This window comes from Doryrhamphus excisus, linkage group LG21, assembly GCF_037039965.1.
Source record: "Doryrhamphus excisus strain RoL-2023G ecotype Guam linkage group LG21, RoL_Dexc_Guam_v1.1, whole genome shotgun sequence".
In the NCBI taxonomy this organism is placed as follows: domain Eukaryota; kingdom Metazoa; phylum Chordata; class Actinopteri; order Syngnathiformes; family Syngnathidae; genus Doryrhamphus; species Doryrhamphus excisus.
The window spans coordinates 5,540,842-5,560,182 of NC_136377.1; the positions used below are offsets into that span (position 1 = coordinate 5,540,842).

At 38.9% G+C, this 19,341-nt stretch overlaps 1 protein-coding gene across 2 annotated transcripts; it reads left to right on the plus strand.

Annotated features, from left to right (window-relative positions):
- The first annotated feature begins 1,585 nt into the window (after window positions 1-1,585).
- On the plus strand, window positions 1,586-19,315 carry klf5l (Kruppel like factor 5 like). 2 transcript variants are annotated; one of them, XM_078787590.1, is made up of 5 exons: window positions 2,722-4,616; window positions 6,814-6,864; window positions 10,423-11,323; window positions 12,253-12,312; window positions 17,508-19,315. In XM_078787590.1, the coding sequence occupies exons 3-5, from the start codon at window positions 10,435-10,437 to the stop codon at window positions 17,684-17,686; spliced, it is 1,128 nt and encodes a 375-aa protein (XP_078643716.1). In that variant the 5' UTR covers window positions 2,722-4,616; window positions 6,814-6,864; window positions 10,423-10,434; the 3' UTR covers window positions 17,687-19,315. The 2 variants fall into 2 exon arrangements, with proteins under 2 accessions (XP_057943527.2, XP_078643716.1); XM_058087544.2 differs by lacking the exons at window positions 2,722-4,616; window positions 6,814-6,864 and adding an exon at window positions 1,586-1,907.
- The last annotated feature ends 26 nt before the right edge of the window (window positions 19,316-19,341 follow it).

Consider the following 19,341-nt stretch of genomic DNA (forward strand, 5'->3'; position numbering starts at 1 on the left):
TGCACGCGTCAAGCTCCTTTATAGCGAAACTGTGGCGTTATTAGACTTAACAATGCGGGCCGACTAGAACTGCAAAGTCTCAGGTCTTGGAGTCAGTATAAACAAGATTAAACAAAACGAACTGGTTCTCACAACGACTTGGAGTCACTGTTCATGTGAAAGTGAATGAAGAACAATAAATGACAGTAATCCCCAGTCCTTAAGTTGCAGTTCCACTCCAGTCCAGTAGGAGGTTGTCATACACGCTACAATCTGTTGACCTAATACTGTACCTATCTAATCAATATAAAGGAAGTGGTGCTGTTTCAACAATCCTAATGACATCATTAATACATCTGCAAGCTAACAAATTGAACTGCATTCAAAAATTTAACTTTTTGGTACATCTGACCAGAGTAGTAAAAATTAAATAACAATCAAATATAAGATTTATCGTATAAAAATAAATTTAAAAAAGTAGCAACCCCAGAATCTTATAATAATGTTTGAAAATATATAAGCAATTTAATATATCATACATAAAATTAAAACTGAAAACATACTTTTTCTGTTTTGAAATGCTCTAATTTCCATTTTAATGAATTAAAGACTTTGAATTATTTATTTAATTATTTATATTTAATATAAATATAAGTTAATGTTCATATTAATAGTTTAATAAAAGTGTTACATTATTAGTAAATTCTGTGTTAATAGCTGTTTCGTATTATATTAAAATTGTATTGATTTATTATAATCAGTGCATACTATTTTTTATATTATAGCAATAATAAATATACTAATACAATATAAAAAATATTAAAATGCACATGATAATAGTTTTACGATGAACGCTCCTGCCCAAAAGACAGCTGGGATAGGCTCCAGCACCCCCGCGACCCTCGTGAGGAAAAGCGGTAGAAAATTAAAAAATAAATGAATGAATTAATTATTTATATAAATATAAATATAAGTTAATGTTCATATTAATAGTTTAATAAAAGTGTTACATTATTAGTAAATTCTGTTTACATACTATTTTTTATATTATAGCAATAATAAATATACTAATACAATATAAATAATATTCAAATGCACATGATAATAGTTTTACGATGACCGCTCCTGCCCAAAAGACAGCTGGGATAGGCTCCAGCATTCCACAACCATAGTGAAGGCAAGCAGTACAAAAAAATTAATGGATGGATATCATTATTTTATTATTTTATTATTTTGAAACTGTTTATTTTCCATCACAAGCAACAGAATAGCCAGGTGGATGTTATTTATTTATTTATTTATTTATTCAAAAAGGACTTTATTGATAGCGGAACAGCTTGACGTTACAAAATGATACAGATGGTACCCAATGTGTTAAAAAAGGCATACTTTACTACAGAAATAGTCATTAAAAACATTGATTAATTGATTGAAAGTCCAAGTTTAGTTCTTTACAGCTGCATAGATGCTTACTACAGTCGGAAATAATAGTCCAATCTGTGCCATTGTGCACTTCCTGCTCTTTCAGGTGAGTCCCTCCCTCTTCCTCGCAGCTGATTGGCTGCCGCTGGATCCTGATACCTGCAGCTCCAGGTAGTACCTCTGTACTGCTACCTGGGAATCAGAGCAGTAAGGCGTGGGGGGAAAAAGGGCTTGGACTTATACCTGTCGCTTCTTTCAGCTGCGGTAAATATATATATCAAGTTATTAAAAAAAAAGACAAATTCATGCGCTTGGTTTAATAATAAGATTAGCAGGGATTGTTTGCAATGGCAGCGCGTGTAGGTTCGGTCATGAATCCACCACCGCAGCAACAGCAGCAGCAGGCGGGCGAGGAACGGGTGGTTTTCACCCAACTTAAACCTGTCAGGATGTCCGGAGCCGACGGCGCGGAGGAGGCATCCGTGTTTGAGGACATTAAACCCGGGGTGAGAGTCTCCGCCGATCAGTTGCGGGAAGGATGGTATGGAGGTGGCGCTACGCTCCTTTCCCCCTCCCTTCCTCCCTTTTTGTGTTTATTCTATATTAACTATTTCACTTCAATTTCACTCTCTTTTGTCACACTATACTTGCTAGATAATACAACACCATAAACAAGTTTGTGCTATCATAATATCTGTTATGGATTTATAACAATACAAGTCATGATCACATGATATGGATATGGCAGGTGATGCAAAATGGCTCCTTTTGGCAAGCAAGCAAACAAACAAAGCGTGACAGGACACAAGTCCAACAACAGCCGTGACATGACAGATGCATTAAAGTTTAAGCGTGTCGTACGCGCAACGTAACAGGAACCAGACGACGCCTTTGGGACAACTCGGGCCTCCCGCCAGGTGTTTGTTAAACGGGGATCCCGGCTAGGTTACGCCACGGGACACGTGAACACCCCCCCCCCCGTCACGGGGTGTCACAATAGCCGAAATACTGCATTATTTTGAATTAATCTGTACCAGGGTCAAACTCTCTCCTTAATTAGCTGCAGCAGTGATGATTAAAGTAACATTTTTAATTTTTTTTTGTGTAAACTCTATTAAAACTAAAATAAAGTAAAGGCATTCAACATTTGATGACAACGCTTTTCAATGTGACTCGTTAGCCATTAGCTATGTCTTTTCTATGTTCTCATTTCGGTTCTATGGCTGTCATCACATTTTGTGCCTCATGAGTCTCGCAAGATTTGTCAACATCACATGTCATGATGTGTTTTTTCTCACTTTTTAAGCACATTATCAACAATTTTTTGAGCATATAATAGAAATGTAAATATATGTGACTCGTTAGCCATTAGCTATGTCTTTTCCTATGTTCTCATTTCGGTTCTATGGCTGTCATCACATTTTGTGCCTCATGAGTCTCACAAAATTTGTCGACATCACGTGTGATGACATTATCAACTTTTAAAAAAAAATTTGAGCATCTAATAGAAATGTAAACATCAGCAAAAATCAGCAAAATTTAAGCTAATTCCAAAAAGTGCCAAAAATTCGACCTTTTTGTATACAAGTAAGAAAAATGTAACCTTAATTCCGAAAATACTAAAAATAACACCATAGTAATTATCATGTTTTTAGCACCAGACACACTTTGTCATTCAGTAGCATTAGCAAGTGTCTCCAAACTTTGTTAGCGCTAACAAAAAATACTTTTCTTCACATAAAAAGAACAAAAAAAACACCAAATTTGGAGATACACGGTTTTGAATTTACAGTTGTATAATGTCTGCTAATTTACAAGTAGCTAACTGATTATTAGTTCCCACTTTTTAAGCACATTATCAACTTTAAAAAAAATTTTTGAGCATATTATAGAAATGTAAACAGGAAATCAGCAAAATTTAAGCTAATTACAAAAAGAGCGTAATGATTATAGTTTTGACTTTATTCCAACCTTTTTGTATAAAAGTAAGAAAAATGTAACCTTATTTCCGTAAATACTAAAAATAACACCATAGTAATTATCATGTTTTTAGCACCAGACACACTTTGTCATTCAGTAGCATTAGCAAGTGTCTCCAAACTTTGTTAGCGCTAACAAAAAATACTTTTCTTCACATAAAAAGAACAAAAAAAACACCAAATTTGGAGATACACGGTTTTGAATTTACAGTTGTATAATGTCTGCTAATTTACAAGTAGCTAACAGATTATTAGTTCCCACTTTTTAAGCACATTATCAACTTTAAAATTTTTTTTTGAGCATATTATAGAAATCAGGAAACCAGCAAAAATCAGCAAAATTTAAGCTAATTACAAAAAGAGCGTAGTGATTATAGTTTTGACTTTATTCCAACCTTTTTGTATAAAAGTAAGAAAAATGTAACCTTATTTCCGTAAATACTAAAAATAACACCATAGTAATTATCGGCATGTTAGCACCAGACACACTTTGTCATTCAGTAGCATTAGCAAGTGTCTCCAAACTTTGTTAGCGCTAAAAAAAAAAAAATTCTTTACATAAAAAGAACAAAAAAATGTAATTTACATTTGTATAATGTCTGCTAATTTACAAGTAGCTAACAAAGCGATTATTAGAAGATGCATAAATATAGAACCTATGCTAACAAAGCTAACTTTCGCTGCCGTATTAGATAGCGAGCTAGCAAGTGTATTTCCTTTAAGCTGGACTTTTGCCACCACATTCCCTGAAGCTTTATCTTGTCAGTGGCCAGTATTCATCTGTCTTGCATGTTGTTTTATGCAAATCCACGAACAAAGAAGACACTTTCTGTTAAATAGTCCCCCCCCAAGACTAGCCAAACCAGCGAGGAGTCACCTTAGGTGCCCCTCGCTACCTTGTTTACTTTCATTCTTATTGTCTTAATTTCTATATCATATGATAGTACAACTGTCTTATTTTGGACCTATTTTGGTTCTTTTTTTTTGTCTTTGTGTATGTGTGTTGATGTGCTGTTTGAAGTGAGCGGCTATGTCGTGCCAGCAGTATGTGGTCCAACCTGTCTGAGCAGGGCCCACATCTCCATAAGCCGCCTCGAGGCAAGACGATAAAGGCCGACCCTCCCTGAGAAAGTAGTATAGCTGCAGTGAAAGGCTACAAGGGGGTCTATAGGGGGTGTACAGGTGGGGGGGCTTAGCTATGACTGGGTTACCTGTCACCTGCGCGTCTTTGTTGAGGTGAATTATTGCTGTTTTGCATTGTTTCTGTGTTCGGCGCTCTGTTGCTTCGACTTGACTTGTCTCAGACGTGAACTCGATGATCTTTTGTTATTCGGAAAAAAATATTATAGTACTACTTAAGATTAATCATTTTAAGTTGCATGCAAAAAGCAATAAAGTTAGTTAGTAGGCATTTTTTTGCGTAGTGCTTCTTTAGGTTAGGTTGGCACTGAAGACATCAAATTGTTTAATTGATTATTTCTCCATCTTTTAAGGCATTAAGTTGTATTATTTATGCCAGAATGCAAATTTCCCAGGCCTACCTGTCTGCAGCTACTTCCTGTAGTTCTAACAGAGGGGAAACTGTTCCCCTGGACAACTTGCGAGACATATTCCCTCCAACCCAGTGGTATGAAATCTGGGAGGCATCCAGAGGTCATCAATAATAGATGACGAAGCCGCAAATGGTTCAGTGTTAAGTTGCATGAAAAATGTTCAGACAAAATAACTATTTTTAACATCCAGGTCTACAAAGATTTAATCTGGTTTAACTAGATTAATCTGTAAAATATAGTCCCTCTCGTGGTTTTATTTTAATCTCAGGGATTCTGGCCTTGTTGTTGATTTATCGAGACCGGCAAAATTATTGACTTCCATTTTTATTTATCATGCGGTTAATTGATTTATTTGTTATTGTGATAGGCCACTTTTATGTTGTTCCTTAGCTTCTGTCTTCAGTTTGCTGTAAAGACCCTTGGTTTCTGAGAAGACCCTCAGACTACTCCATTGTTGTTGTTTAGTAGTGGTGTTTTTTGGGGGGGGGGGGTCTTATCAACATTTTGTCTACTGTACACTTTCAGAAATAGAGTACAGCTGTAGTAACCTTAAAGACATAGTTCAGGTATAAATTTCGGACCTCAAAAAGGTTACAGAAGCAGTAACTGTCTCAAAAGGGACATTAAGAGATGAATGGGTTCATGTTCCTGAAGCCATAATTACAGAATGACTAACTTATATGAAACCGATTTCTAGATTCTTTAGTCGTTATATCACCGGTAAGACTGAGCGGAGACGACAAGCGAAGTTACAGAGTAACTTTATGGTTTGCACGGATCAGACCCCAGGTCACACCTAATGACTCCTGAAGATCAATATTCCGATATGGGAAAAAGTAGGCTTCGGATGTTTTCAAAAATGCCAGAAGATGATATTATTGTATTGAGTTAACGTGTTGATGCTTTCCCCAGATGTTACATGCAGTTTGATTCTGGCTCTTCCTTGTTTTCCTACTACGCTTTGACTAGCAATTTGACTTCCACGACAACATGTGCAGGACATTTGCATGTAGGCAAAAGATGCTCCACAAACTGTAAGCCCACATTGATTGCTGACAGGTGACAGGGAAAAGGCCGGAAAAGGGTTCAACAAATAAGTTGTAGGATCTTACAGTTGCTTCGAGCATAAATGACTCATAGTGTGCTGTAATTGTTTGTTTTTTTGCCCTGCTGATGTCATGGTTACCCATGGGTACCGGACTGTATATGCCAACCCACACACCGTTCAAAGTCTCTTAACTTTTAGGTTGTGTCTGCAAAAATCAGTTTTTCAGGTTAAGGGTTCAAATTATAGAGTGTTATTCAGTAGAAATTCAGTTCCTACTATTTAAAAAAAAATCAGCCATGTCTTTTCTTTGCCCCTTTCACACAGAAATCCCACAAAATTGCAGCATCAGAGACCTAAGATAAGATTTTATTCATTATTCAGCATTTTATTCCCGGATTTTTTTCATACGAAATAGTGAATTTTCACCCTCACATCCTCTATCCCGGCAGGGCAACATTGTCCTTAAACACATCTCAGCTTATAGTCCAACCTAGCTAGCTCGCAGCTCATCCTCATTTTCATCATGGTAACACCTCTCAGCTAAAGCAGAGTAAACAAATGAAGGTAGATCGTCGTGCCAAGTAGTAGTCATGCCAAAACGTTGTGCTGCTGCTGGATGTTCATCAGTATCCAAGTGATATTCTTAAGTTTATTTTCTTTTCCAAAAGGCTTAAAACAATAATGTACGAAGCAAATACAGAGAAAGAGAGACAGATGGATGCCTAGCTTGAGTTTTGTTCTTTGCAATGATTATTACAATGACCCCTGCTTCCAAAGAACGCATTTACAAGTAAAACATTTTGAATAAAGATTCTATTTTGCCGGTACACAGGAAAAAAACAAGACAACGAAAACGGGCCGCTACATCAAAAGGCACAAGAGAGTAAGTAATGTTTTGTTTGCATAATGTCTTTCAAACACTATTCCACGATAGCGACAAGGCCGCTTCTCATTAACAAGCTGATTTAAAACAATAATTGAAAGATAACTGGAGTAATTCTGAGTTTTGAAGGCGATCAATCTATTAATACATCACTCAAATCTTCGCTATAAATATCATGTAAACATGCCGTCTGCTTATTTACTGGGCGATATTATCCCGATGATGTCACTTTGGGAAAACAATATACAACATAATTACAAACAATAACATATTTAAGCAAATCATTTAATTCTTTTAAAAGGGATAGGTTGGATTTTTTGACATGAAGTTTGTATGACATGTCCATCAATGGTGTTCTGCATCAAGAGTGACACCTTGAAAAGGTGTGAGCTTGTAGGTCATCTTCATTTTAGCCTTCAATCCTAAGACAAGGGAGCATCACTGTCTTTAGTCATGCAAACCTTTTTGCTATCTCTACTACAGAGATCATAAAGTATCACTGGCCGTCTCAAAGGTTTTGACATGATTTCTGCTTGAACGACGGGGCTAATCAGTTTTGTTTTTATGAAGATCCAAAGGCAAACGTTTCTTTGCATTGCAAGGAGCCATAAAGAACGTGCAGTTGGGTGGGGGCTTGCAGGTCTTTAGAGCGTCTGGAGCCAAAGGAAGCAAAGTGAGGTCAAAGCACTGTGAGATTGTGCTTTAATAACATGCTTCGTGATGGATGGGTGGATGGTGGATGTTCTTAGTTGGACGACAATGGCAGCTAGGTCTTGTAAAAACCGGAAAGCAGTGCCTTTGAAGAAAATTGGAAAGGGGGGAGGGGGGGGGTCCCTTGAAATACACAAAAGGTCATATAAGGATGGATATGTTAACTGGACCGGAAGTGTGGAAACTCCCACTTTGTCCAATAAACCAGAACAGAACTGATAAGAGTTACTGTTGTTATCGGGCACAAGGATTCATAGCGGAACAGTTGAGAGTGTTCTCCAATTATTAACCCAGTTCTGGCCCGGAGATATTCCCTTATGTTTAATGCTTCAAACAATACCAAGATGTTTTTCCATATGCAAGTCATCTACTGCTCTGCTTCAAGTCTGAATACGTACAGTTCAACTTCAAAATGTCCAACACCAGTGCTTGTCAACCACCAATTTGTTGGAAAATATAATCTGTTCACCATCATAAAACCTTTAATATCTGTGTAGGTATATGTACAAGTTAAAAAAATAAGTCAACCATTGCTCATATTCTACCTTGGCTCATGGACAAATGACAAAGATATCATACAAAGTCGATTTGTGTCACAGTTGTATTTTTGCAACAGTAAAAAGTTATCCACCGTTAAAATAAAACTGTCGACTTTAAATTTGATACCCAAAATAAATGCTAACGTCCTGTACATGTATATCCTTGGCTTCCTTGTGCTTCTCTAGTTTGGATTAATTGAAGACATTTAGCATCTGGTAATGGTTTTATTTCATTTGAACATGCATCAGATTACAATTGAATGCATCACATAATCAGTTCACAGTTAGGAAGAGAGTAGGAAGAAGCAAAGCTTATTAAATCCTACCCCTCCATCTGGTACTTTTACAATCAGTAACTGTTACATTTGTTCACTTCCTGCTTTCCGTAATACAGTTTAAGGTTGTTTTTTTTTTTACTTACTTTACTACTTATCTGTACTTATACTCCAAACATTGTGAATGTTATTTATGTCACTCATAGATGACAGAGAGCCCGTTACGATACTTATCTGAAGTAGTCATCTTCCATCTTGATAATGTTAGCTAAGCATGCTAACAGTCTTCAAGCTGAAACGCTACTGGGTTCGCCTTTAGCGCTAATTATTGTACAGTCCAGCTGAAATTGCTAGCTTGTCAGCAAAACCGATCGTTGCTCGTTGACTCGCATCGCAATGTTGCTAGCAGTTGGGCTGCTATTGTAAACAAAACAAAAGAACATATGAACATTTATTGAACATTGGAAAATGGTACATATTTTTGGATGTCTGCCTTAGATTAGCCTCTCATTTTAAGTCGCTTGCCTTCATTCCTCACATGACTTTTCTGGACCAAACTTTTGTCTTTTGCTTATTTTGTCTCCATCTCCAATACGTGTGTGTCAGGGTTATTTTTACTTGCCAGTGTTTAGGTTTCACTACGTAGTTCACATGCCTCCAGTCATTGTTTTGGCTTGAGTATGTGTTTTGTTGTGCCGTCATGTGTATGCATCACCCCTTCTGGGGGATTTTATGTTATTTTATTGTATTTATTATTATTATGTATTATGCACGACTAAGTCTTACATTTATTCATTTATTCATTCATTTTCTACCGCTTATCCTGGGGCCTATCCCAGCTGTCTTCGGGCAAGAGGCGGGGTACACCCTGGACTGGTCGCCAGCCAATCACAGGGCACATATAGACAAACAACCATTCACACTCACATTCATACCTATGGACAATTTGGAGTCGCTAATTAACCTAGCATTTTGGAATGTGGGAAGAAACCGGATTACCCGGAGAAAACCCACATGAGAGAACATGAGAGAACAAACTCCGCTAAGAGATGCCCAACAGAGATTCGAACCCTGGTTTTCCTGATCTCCTGACTGTGTGGCCAACATGCTAACCACTCGGCCGCTCTCATTTTTATCGGCTTAAAACTGCACCAAACATGCTCTCTTCTATTGTGGAGTTGCATCATCACCTCTGTGTGACTCTCACGCAAAAATCAAAACGTAAAATATGTAAAATATGTAAAATACGTAAAATACGTCTTTGGTAGCGAATGAGTTAATAGACCACACAAGTGCAACTGTCTTCTTAGTGTATTTTTAACAGAAAGCGTCCTTGTTAACATCCTTACCTTGCTAACAAAATTGCCAATTGCCAATTAACCTAGCATGTTTTTGGAATGTGGGAGGAAACCGGAGTACCCGGAGAAAACCCACGCATGCACGGGGAGAACATGCAAACTCTACACAGAGATGACCAAGGGTGGAATTGAACTCAGGTGTCCTAGCTGTGAGGTCTGCGCGCTAACCACTAGACCACTGTGCAGCGTCTTACATTCAAAATATTTGTTTTTTCATTTGTTGTTTTGCGATTATATTGTGCTTGAAAACCATATAATTTGTCGTTTAACAGTGATCGTGCTCAGTTTATTGATTTTGGCATGAAATAACATAAGCCGCTGGAGATCAAAACATTTTTGGGCCTCCAAAAGGGAGTATTAAATGTGGGCATATTTTCAGAAAACGTGAACATCTGCAAATTTCTGAAAAAAAAAACGTGTAAAAATAGCCATAAAGTGGACATATGTGGTTTCATCAGTCTGTGACATACTGTTTTTAAGAATCATAATAGGAATTGTAGATTAGTCACTACTAAGTGAGCGTAGATGTGAATTTTCTGGTAGCTGCCAGTGCTGATGTATTTCTGGTCGGGTCGGCGAGCTCCAGTGCTAAAGAGGAATGTGAGCCGTGATACCGGAGGAGGAAGCGCTAGTAAGTTACATTCTCTTATTGTCTCGTCATCTCTACCCTTTCAGGTCCCGTTGGAGATGGACAAATACCTTCCTCAGATCAACAGCTCCCTCTTGAGTCCCGCTGTGGACCCCAGTGACAAGAAGTACAGGCGAGAGAGCGCCTCAGTGGTGGACGAGTACTTCTCAGAGGACAAACACGGCACCCCGTATAGCGTCAACATTAACGTTATCCTGCCCAGTACCACTCACCTGCGCACAGGCCTCTACCGCCACAACTCTAAGGCCCCTCCTCCCCAGCAGATCAAAATAGAACCCGGACTGGAGGTGCCCTGCTCCTCCACTAGCACACCCACCCAGGCCCTACCGGACTTCACCTCAGTGTTCAGCGTTCCACCTGTTGTCAACAGCGTATTCATCAAACCGGACTTGAGCTCTGAGGGAGTGACCATGTCCTCCACGGGGTCACAGCAACAGCAGCACAATTTGGACACGGAGCTTCACATCGGACCACCAGCCCCTCAGCCACAGGTGTACCACATGCCCATCAGCAGCGGCGCTGACCTCACCATGACTTTGTCCCACTCTGGACCCTCAGCTTCTAGAACCATGCTGAACCTGGGCGGTGGCGGCTACATGATGGCCGAACACCAGCTGGCGCAGCACCACGCTTATTACCAGGCCTCCACGGCCGCCTCGGCATCCCAACACACGGGTCCCCACAGCCTGCCACCCTCGCCCCCGAATTCACAGCCGGGAAGTCCTGAGGGTCAGGCGGAGCTGCTGAGCCTGGCAAGCCAACTTCCTCCTCCGTACCAGCAGCATCTGAGCGGGATAAAAGTGACAGGGTTGTCCCCTCATGCCATGCTGATGACTCACGGCCAGGGGGTCCTGACGGGGCCCAAATACAACAGGCGGAACAACCCAGAACTGGAGAAGAGGAGGATTCATTTCTGTGACTATCCAGGTCTTTCTTTAATAACTTCTTCCCATCTATCATCTGTCATTTTTAGATAGCAAACGTGTCAGTAAAGCTAAGTAGCTATAATTTGTCCATGCTGGAGCCTATGCCAGCTGTCCTCGGGCGAGAGGCGGGGTACACCCTGGACTGGTCGCCAGCCAATCACAGGGCACATATAGACAAACAACCATTCACACTCACATTCATACCTATGGACAATTTGGAGTCGCTAATTAACCTAGCATGTTTTTGGAATGTGGGAGGAAACCGGAGTACCCGGAGAAAACCCACGCATGCACGGGGAGAACATGCAAACTCCACACAGAGATGGCCAAGAGTGGAATTGAACCCTAGTCTCCTAGCTGTGAGGTCTGCGCGCTAACCACTTGACCGCCGTGCATCCCGGCCCAGTATATCAGTCGAGATAATCAGATAGCATATAACTCACCAGCATATCTACCTTTTGAGCTTCCTGGTATGTCTGGTATCCAACAACCCAGCTAGCAAGTATCTATTTAGCCATTTAATTGCGAGCTAACTATCGATCAATCAATCAATTGTTTTTTTGTTGTTAATATTGCACATTTACTTAGACAAAGTCAAAGTACAGAGCTCTACCAAGGACTAACAAACAATATTTTAGTTTTGCAAGGAATTGTACGCAACTATTGCTCATGTCGGAAGAATTCATCCATTATTCACTACAAAATCTCATAAAATCGTAAACTTTTATCCTGTGTTATACTATATTTTCGATATTTCCCCTTTTGCGTTAAGTCAGTCGCATTGTTTTTAATAGCGGAACAAACACATCAACAGGCAAAAACAAAATGTTTCTTGCAAGTTCCTTGTTTAACCACAAAACATTCTTATCTGAAAATTAAGTCTGGCACATTTCTTACATTTAAGTTTGTTTTGGTTTTGTTTTGTTGCAGGGTGCACTAAAGTTTACACGAAGAGCTCGCATCTGAAAGCACACCAGAGGACGCACACAGGTAAAAAAAACACACCAACAAAAAAAGGCCATAAGGAAGTTGGACATTTGCAGAGCCCGTGACAAGAAAAACAGCATTAACTTGCTGAAGAATTCTAGTTTTTTTCTACGCCATGCTGGTACATGTTGTTACCTGCCCTCTGAGCTTCCCCCAGAAAGAAAAAAACAAAGGGCGGCGGGGGGGGGGGTTAGGGGAAAAAAAAAGGGAAAAGACCAAAGACCATAAAAAAGAAGGCTTAAACCAGTTACTCCTGCTTTTTAGTCTTTTCAAAAGGAAGGCGCAGAAGTTTCGATGTTTCCCTTCTTGTCAGGTGAAACCTGTGGCTTTTTGTCATACCCCGCATATCTTTTGTTATTATTATTATTTCTTCTATGGGTATTTACTCATGCGAGAGACTAAATAGAATCTTTTGCTGTCATACATAAGATATGATCAATGGGTTTCCTGGGAAAGTTCACTTGTTCCGGGAGTGTGAAAGACCATAAATGATGTGGTGAGAACATTAAACAGCAATGCGTGAGTAAACACAACAAGACAAACTGTGTCGTGGGGGGGCGGGGTGGTTGGGTTGTGACCAAAAACACCAATGCTATTGCCTTGTACATTATAGTATTGGACTCTGGTCCGAAGGTCTGATCAGCAGGTTTCACTTGCAAAATGAAGCCTGCCTCATCTTGTTTTGCGTTCGGTTGATGATGACTCACGAGTCGAGTATGTCGACCGGTGTGGTGGCTGCTCTTAACTGAAGGAAATGTCAATGGATAGACAAATTAAGCAAAAGACCAAACTAACCGGATTTGGCTTTTGGGGCACCCAGTGCTTGACTACGTCCACTGGCTATTTGTCTGTCATGAAACTGTTTGCTAACATAATGCTGAGCAAATATTGCACACTTTGCATCACCTCGACTCACATATGAGATGGGAAGTCATAGATAACTCTACGCTGATGTCTTGATATAAAAAAAAAAGCTGTGGCGCACCTCAAGGTGCTGTACAAGATCCCCCATTTATTTATCTACCATTTTTTTCATCTATCAAACAGTTACTACTCTGATTATACATGTTAATATAGCATCAAAATATGTAGATTCCCAGAAAAACTAAATAAAACGTAAATGTCTGACGACTTGTGCGTTTTACAGAATAGATACGTTCTATTTTTTCATGTGTTCTGCAATGATTTGTTCCGGATTTTATATCAACCAAACGCACCGGAGGCTGGTGCCAACATTTAAGCATGAAAGAGAGATATTTTTGAGGGCCAAGGAGGCCCTAAAATATATAAATTTTGCCAAGCTAGACACGCTTTTTAATTGTTTTATATATAGTAAGAGGCGATATTTGATCCAACGTTCAGTTACTGTAGATCTACTTTCGGATATACTGTACTGTCGGCGCTAAATTGGACAATAACCAAGAGTTAATTCAATATTTCATCTGTACTGTACTGTACTGAGCATAAAAAGTATAAGCGGCACTCATAAAAGGCAGCTTAGCCTGGGGCTCAGAGCAAAACTACTTCAAATTCAAATCCACGTAACCGCCACATAAAACACCAACCTGAACATTCTTGTTTTGCAAAATCAACTCTTTAAGATGCTAAAGTTTTCCGTTCAAATCGATTTTTCTCCAGCAGCTGTGCCCATAGTGTATATACAAAAAACAGATTATAGAACACGCATGTATATGTGGTCGTGGACGGTTCTGTTATCATAACAATCAACCCATCCGTCATGTGCAAAGGCAACCTTGACCATGGCCTCAGTTGTATGTTTGGACCCCCCCCCCCAGCCTTTACTTGGTGAGCTGATAAAGCGTCAAGAGTCCCACACGGACTTTATGGGTGTCCTGGAGAGCCTGTAAGTGTTTGCTCTTTGCCTCCGTAAAAGCATGCACAGGTGCTCGTAAAAGATTATTATTGTCAGGCGTGATCCAAGAAGACAAGGTGTATAGTCATGTATGAACACAAATGGACATAAATGGACAAATTGGGAAACTTTTTTTTTAACTGTACAAGATCATCCCTTATTCTTAAGTGCCATTGGAGTGAGAGTGGGAGGGTTGTTTGGGGTGTTGTTCTTCTATAGTGGCCTCTTAAGGACAAATGAGAAACAGACAGAATAAATACAATGCACACATGAAAGGCAAGTCATGTGATGCTCTTTTCAAAAAGCACACACACACACACACACGATAGAAAAGTCCTTTTGTGTGCATGAGTGATCGATGCACTTTTGCACTGTTTTGTTTTGTTGTGTTTGCACGGGCTGAGACTGCTGCACGACTGTTTGGTCTTGCAGAACGTGCTTATACGTGCTTACATACTATATTAGCGTGTATTGAGCGCTTGTGTGTTTGGGGTTTCTAATTGGTTGGCCAGCTGCTCAAACAGTAAAAGGGATAAATGTATTTCAAGGCAATTTAGACAGGTAGTTTTTTATTTTATATCTAGCGATCTAGTCAACAACTGGCACTGTAAGCTGTGTAAAAATGCAGGCTTGACAAAATGAAAGCCAAATTTTTGAGAAATTGTGCTAAAGCAAAGCTTTTTGCCATGGAATTGCTATTTTTTGCTAGTTTTGTAGTGTAAGTTCTGCAGTAAAAACTTTGCATTTTTGTCACAATAATGCTAAACTTCTCGAACATTAACAGTTAGCATATAAACACCCCAAAAACCTCATCAGTCTATAAAAAAACAGATAGTAAAGATGCAAACTACCCTCAAATACGACAAGTGTATCCAAATAATAGCTTGCAATGATGCTAACCTCCCAAAATGTGACGAGTATGTCCAAATAACAGATAGCAAACATGCTAACAAACCGAAATAGTATGAGTTTATCAAAATGATTGACCCAAAACACCCAAAATATGACCAGACCAAACATGCTACTACCTACCCCCAAATATCCGCTTTAGAAGATGCTAACCTAACCTTTAGAAGATGCTAACCTAACCAAAATGTGACGAGTAAGTCCAAATAACATATCAAACATGCTAAATACCCACTAATGTTATCAGTCTATCCAAATTTACCACCTGCCAACATAATTATCCAAATGACTGACCTGCTAACACCCAAAATATGACCAGACCAAACATGCTAACTACCCACAAATACGACCAGTGTATCAAATTAATAGCTTGCAAAGACGCTAACCTCCCAAAATGTGACCAGTTCTCAAATAACAGATACCAAACATGCTAACTACCCAGAAATGTGACCAGTCTATCCAATTTACCACCTGCCAACATGCTAACAAACGAAAATAGTATGAGTTTATCAAAATGATGGACCTGTTAACACCCAAAATATGACCAGACCAAACATGCTATTACCTACCCACAAATATCCGCTTTAGAAGATGCTAACCTAACCTTTAGAAGATGCTAACCTAACCAAAATGTGAGGAGTATGTCCAAATAACTGATATCAAACCCACTAATGTTATCAGTCTATCCAATTTACCACCTGCCAACAAGATTATCCAAATGACTGACCTGCTAACACCCAAAATATGACCAGACCAAACATGCTATTACCTACCCACAAATATCCGCTTTAGAAGATGCTAACCTTCCAAAATGTGACGAGTATGTCCAAATAACATATCAAACATGCTAAATACCCACAAATGTTATCAGTCTATTCAATTTACCACCTGCAAACATGCTTATCCAAATGACATGCTAGCTAACACTGCTAACACCCAAAATATGACCGGGCTGAACATGCTAACTACCCACAAATATGACCAATCTATCTAAATATCCGCTTTAGAAGATGCTAACCTTCCAAAATGTGACGAGTATATCCAAATAACAGATATCAAACATGCTAAATACCCACAAATGTTATCAGTATCCAATTTACCACCTTATCCAAATGACATGCTAGCTAACACGCAAAATATGACCACACCAAACATGCTAACTACCCACAAATATGACCAATATATCTAAATATCCGCTTTAGAAGATGCTAACCTTCCAAAATGTGACGAGTATATCCAAATAACAGATATCAAACATGCTAAATACCCACAAATGTTATCAGTATCCAATTTACCACCTTATCCAAATGACATGCTAGCTAACACCCAAAATATGACCACACCAAACATGCTAACTAACCACAAATATGACCAGTCTATCTAAATATCCGCTTTAGAAGATGCTAAATGTGACAAGTATATCCAAGTAAAAGCTAGCAATCCTGCTATCCAAAATAAAAACATTTTTGTGTGACGAATACTAAAGCAAAAGTTGTTTTTGGGTACCCAGGTGGAATGTTGCTAACCAGGAAATAAAAGAACATGGCTGTGTTCCGTCATTTAAAAAAAAAAAAAGAGAGAGAAAGGAAAGAGTACATGAGGACAAAATTTGAAAAGGCAAGGAATAATGAGCCGGGTTAAATCTAGCTAAGACGTTTAGTCAACCCCACCCAAACATTGACATTTCTCTGCAGTGCGGCTGCCAAAGCGTGAGCTAATCATCAACACGGTGTAAAAAAAAAAAATTCAGTTGAATGTGCTCCTATGCACACAAACAAGAAGAAACACAAAGATTGTCGACAAGGAAGTGACTCGCTTGAGTAAAAAACTCAAACTGAAAAAGCAAGATAAAAAGTCAAGTTAGCTATTACGAGTTAGCATTGGAAAACCCGCTGAAATGATTTAAAGATTGAATCCTTGAGGAATTCTCCTTTCTATCAGTGAGCGTTGTTGGCCGTTTAGGGGCATCAAGTGCTCATTAGCAACGTTAGCGCTGATTAGATAGCGCCGGCTATTGGCCATCAATCATGACATGGCAGTCTTTAGCGGTGCCGAGGGGTCCAAAGAGCAGGTGACAATAAACAGCCAGGCTATGTTTGTTTGAGTCAACGTGAAGTTTTTAAACCATTTTTTTTTTGTCCTATGTGAACAATATCCTGTTTCTCGCTAATAGCTCTCAAAGTGTGTACATAAAAGGACCACAGGTGTGTTTGGTTTTGCGGTATGGGCGCGTTGTCGGGGGTCAAAAGCTCAGCCGCCTCTCAGATTATTATCCTCGGGGGCATGGAAATACTCGGGTGAAATACGACGCACACTGAACAAACAACTATTGACTGCTATAGTATTGAAACAACCTGCTAGCTTGTCTTTGGAGGGAGATGTAAACAACATTAAATGTGTTATTTTTGTCTTTTGTCAGGTGAGAAACCTTATCGCTGCACGTGGGACAACTGCGACTGGCGCTTCGCCCGCTCAGACGAGCTTACGCGACACTACCGGAAACACACGGGCGCCAAACCCTTCAAATGTGTCGCCTGCAGCCGATGCTTCTCACGGTCGGATCACCTGGCCCTACACATGAAGCGACATCAGAACTAACGAAAAAAACATCCCCGAAAGAGAGACGGAAATGCGTTCACCCGGATGCCCCAACATCGTACCCGCACAGACTTTTAACCCTGACATTCTGCTTCTGAAACAGTCTCAGCTTTTAGAAAGTCCATTAGACAAAACTGGATAGGATGGCACTGACCGGAGTACAAGTCAGACCATACCAACCTCCTGCATGGGGATGAATTTCATGCATTAAGTGACTATTCTTTAAAAAAAAAAAATCTGGAAAAATTGCCAAATTTTTTTTTACGTCAACATCAACGTAAAAAAATCATTCAACTGGTAACTGGTTTAAGTGGTCACGTTTTTAGGATAAGTAAAAAAAAATCCACGGTCTTTGCTACGATGTACAAAATACTAATTTGCCGTTTTTTCACCTTGTTTGTCCTCAACATGCTAATCTTCGATTTGGACTCATGACATTTGGACACAACATTCTTAAAAAAAAAAATCTGGAAAAATTGCCAATTTTTTTTTTTACGTAAACATCAACGTAAAAAAAAGTGTTTAACTGATAACTGGTTTAAGTGGTCACGTTTTTAGGAGAAGTAAAAAAAAAAATGTAAAAATATCAATCACAAATCCACGGTCTTTGCTACGATGTACAAAATACAAATTTGCCGTTTTTTTCACCTCGTTTGTCTTCAACATGCTAATCTTCGATTTGGACTCATGACATTTGGACACATAATATTCTTTAAAAAAAATCTGGAAAAATTGCCAATTTTTTTTTTTTCGTCAACATCAACGTAAAAAAAAGCGTTTAACTGGTAAGTGGTTTAAGTGGTCACATTTTTAGGATAAGTAAAAAAAAATTCAAAAATATCAATGACAAATCCACGGTCTTTGCTACGATGTACAAAATACTAATTTGCAGTTTTTTCACCTTGTTTGTCCTCAACATGCTAATCTTCGATTTGGACTCATGACATTTGGACACATAATATTCTTTAAAAAAAATCTGGAAAAATTGCCAATTTTTTTTGTCAACATCAACGTATAAAAAAGCGTTTAACTGATAACTGGTTTAAGTGGTCACGTTTTTAGGATAAGTAAAATTTTTTAAAAATATCAATGACAAATCCACGGTCTTTGCTACGATGTACAAAATACTAATTTGCCGTTTTCGATTTGGACTCATGACATTTAAGTGTCATTTCCATGACAGTTTTGTCGAAACTGGTCACGTAATTATGCCGAGCAACAAAGCGACAAAATCTACAAGCGATGATCCGCTTTCTGTGCTACGTACCACTATCCTATGCTCTATGCTAGTACAAATATATTTTTTTTTTTATCGATTTGTCACCTTGTTTGTCCTCACCATTCTAACTAAAGTCTTCATACGTCAGCGCTAACACAATAAAAACAAACAAACACACTTCACATCATTATAAATTAGAATTGCGGTGTTTGTTTTGGACTCGTCGTAACATCCGGAAATTGCAGTTTTTTTCTTTCGCAGCAATATGGACCATTTCTTCATTTGCGGATAGGTGGACGCCAACTCCTTGCTCTCTTGTACATAATGTTTGTATATCTATTGTGCATACACGTGTCTGTGAAAACAATTAATGTATTTTGATTAATACGTATTGTTAATATGAGTTCACAAATTTTTTTTAAAAATGACCGGATTA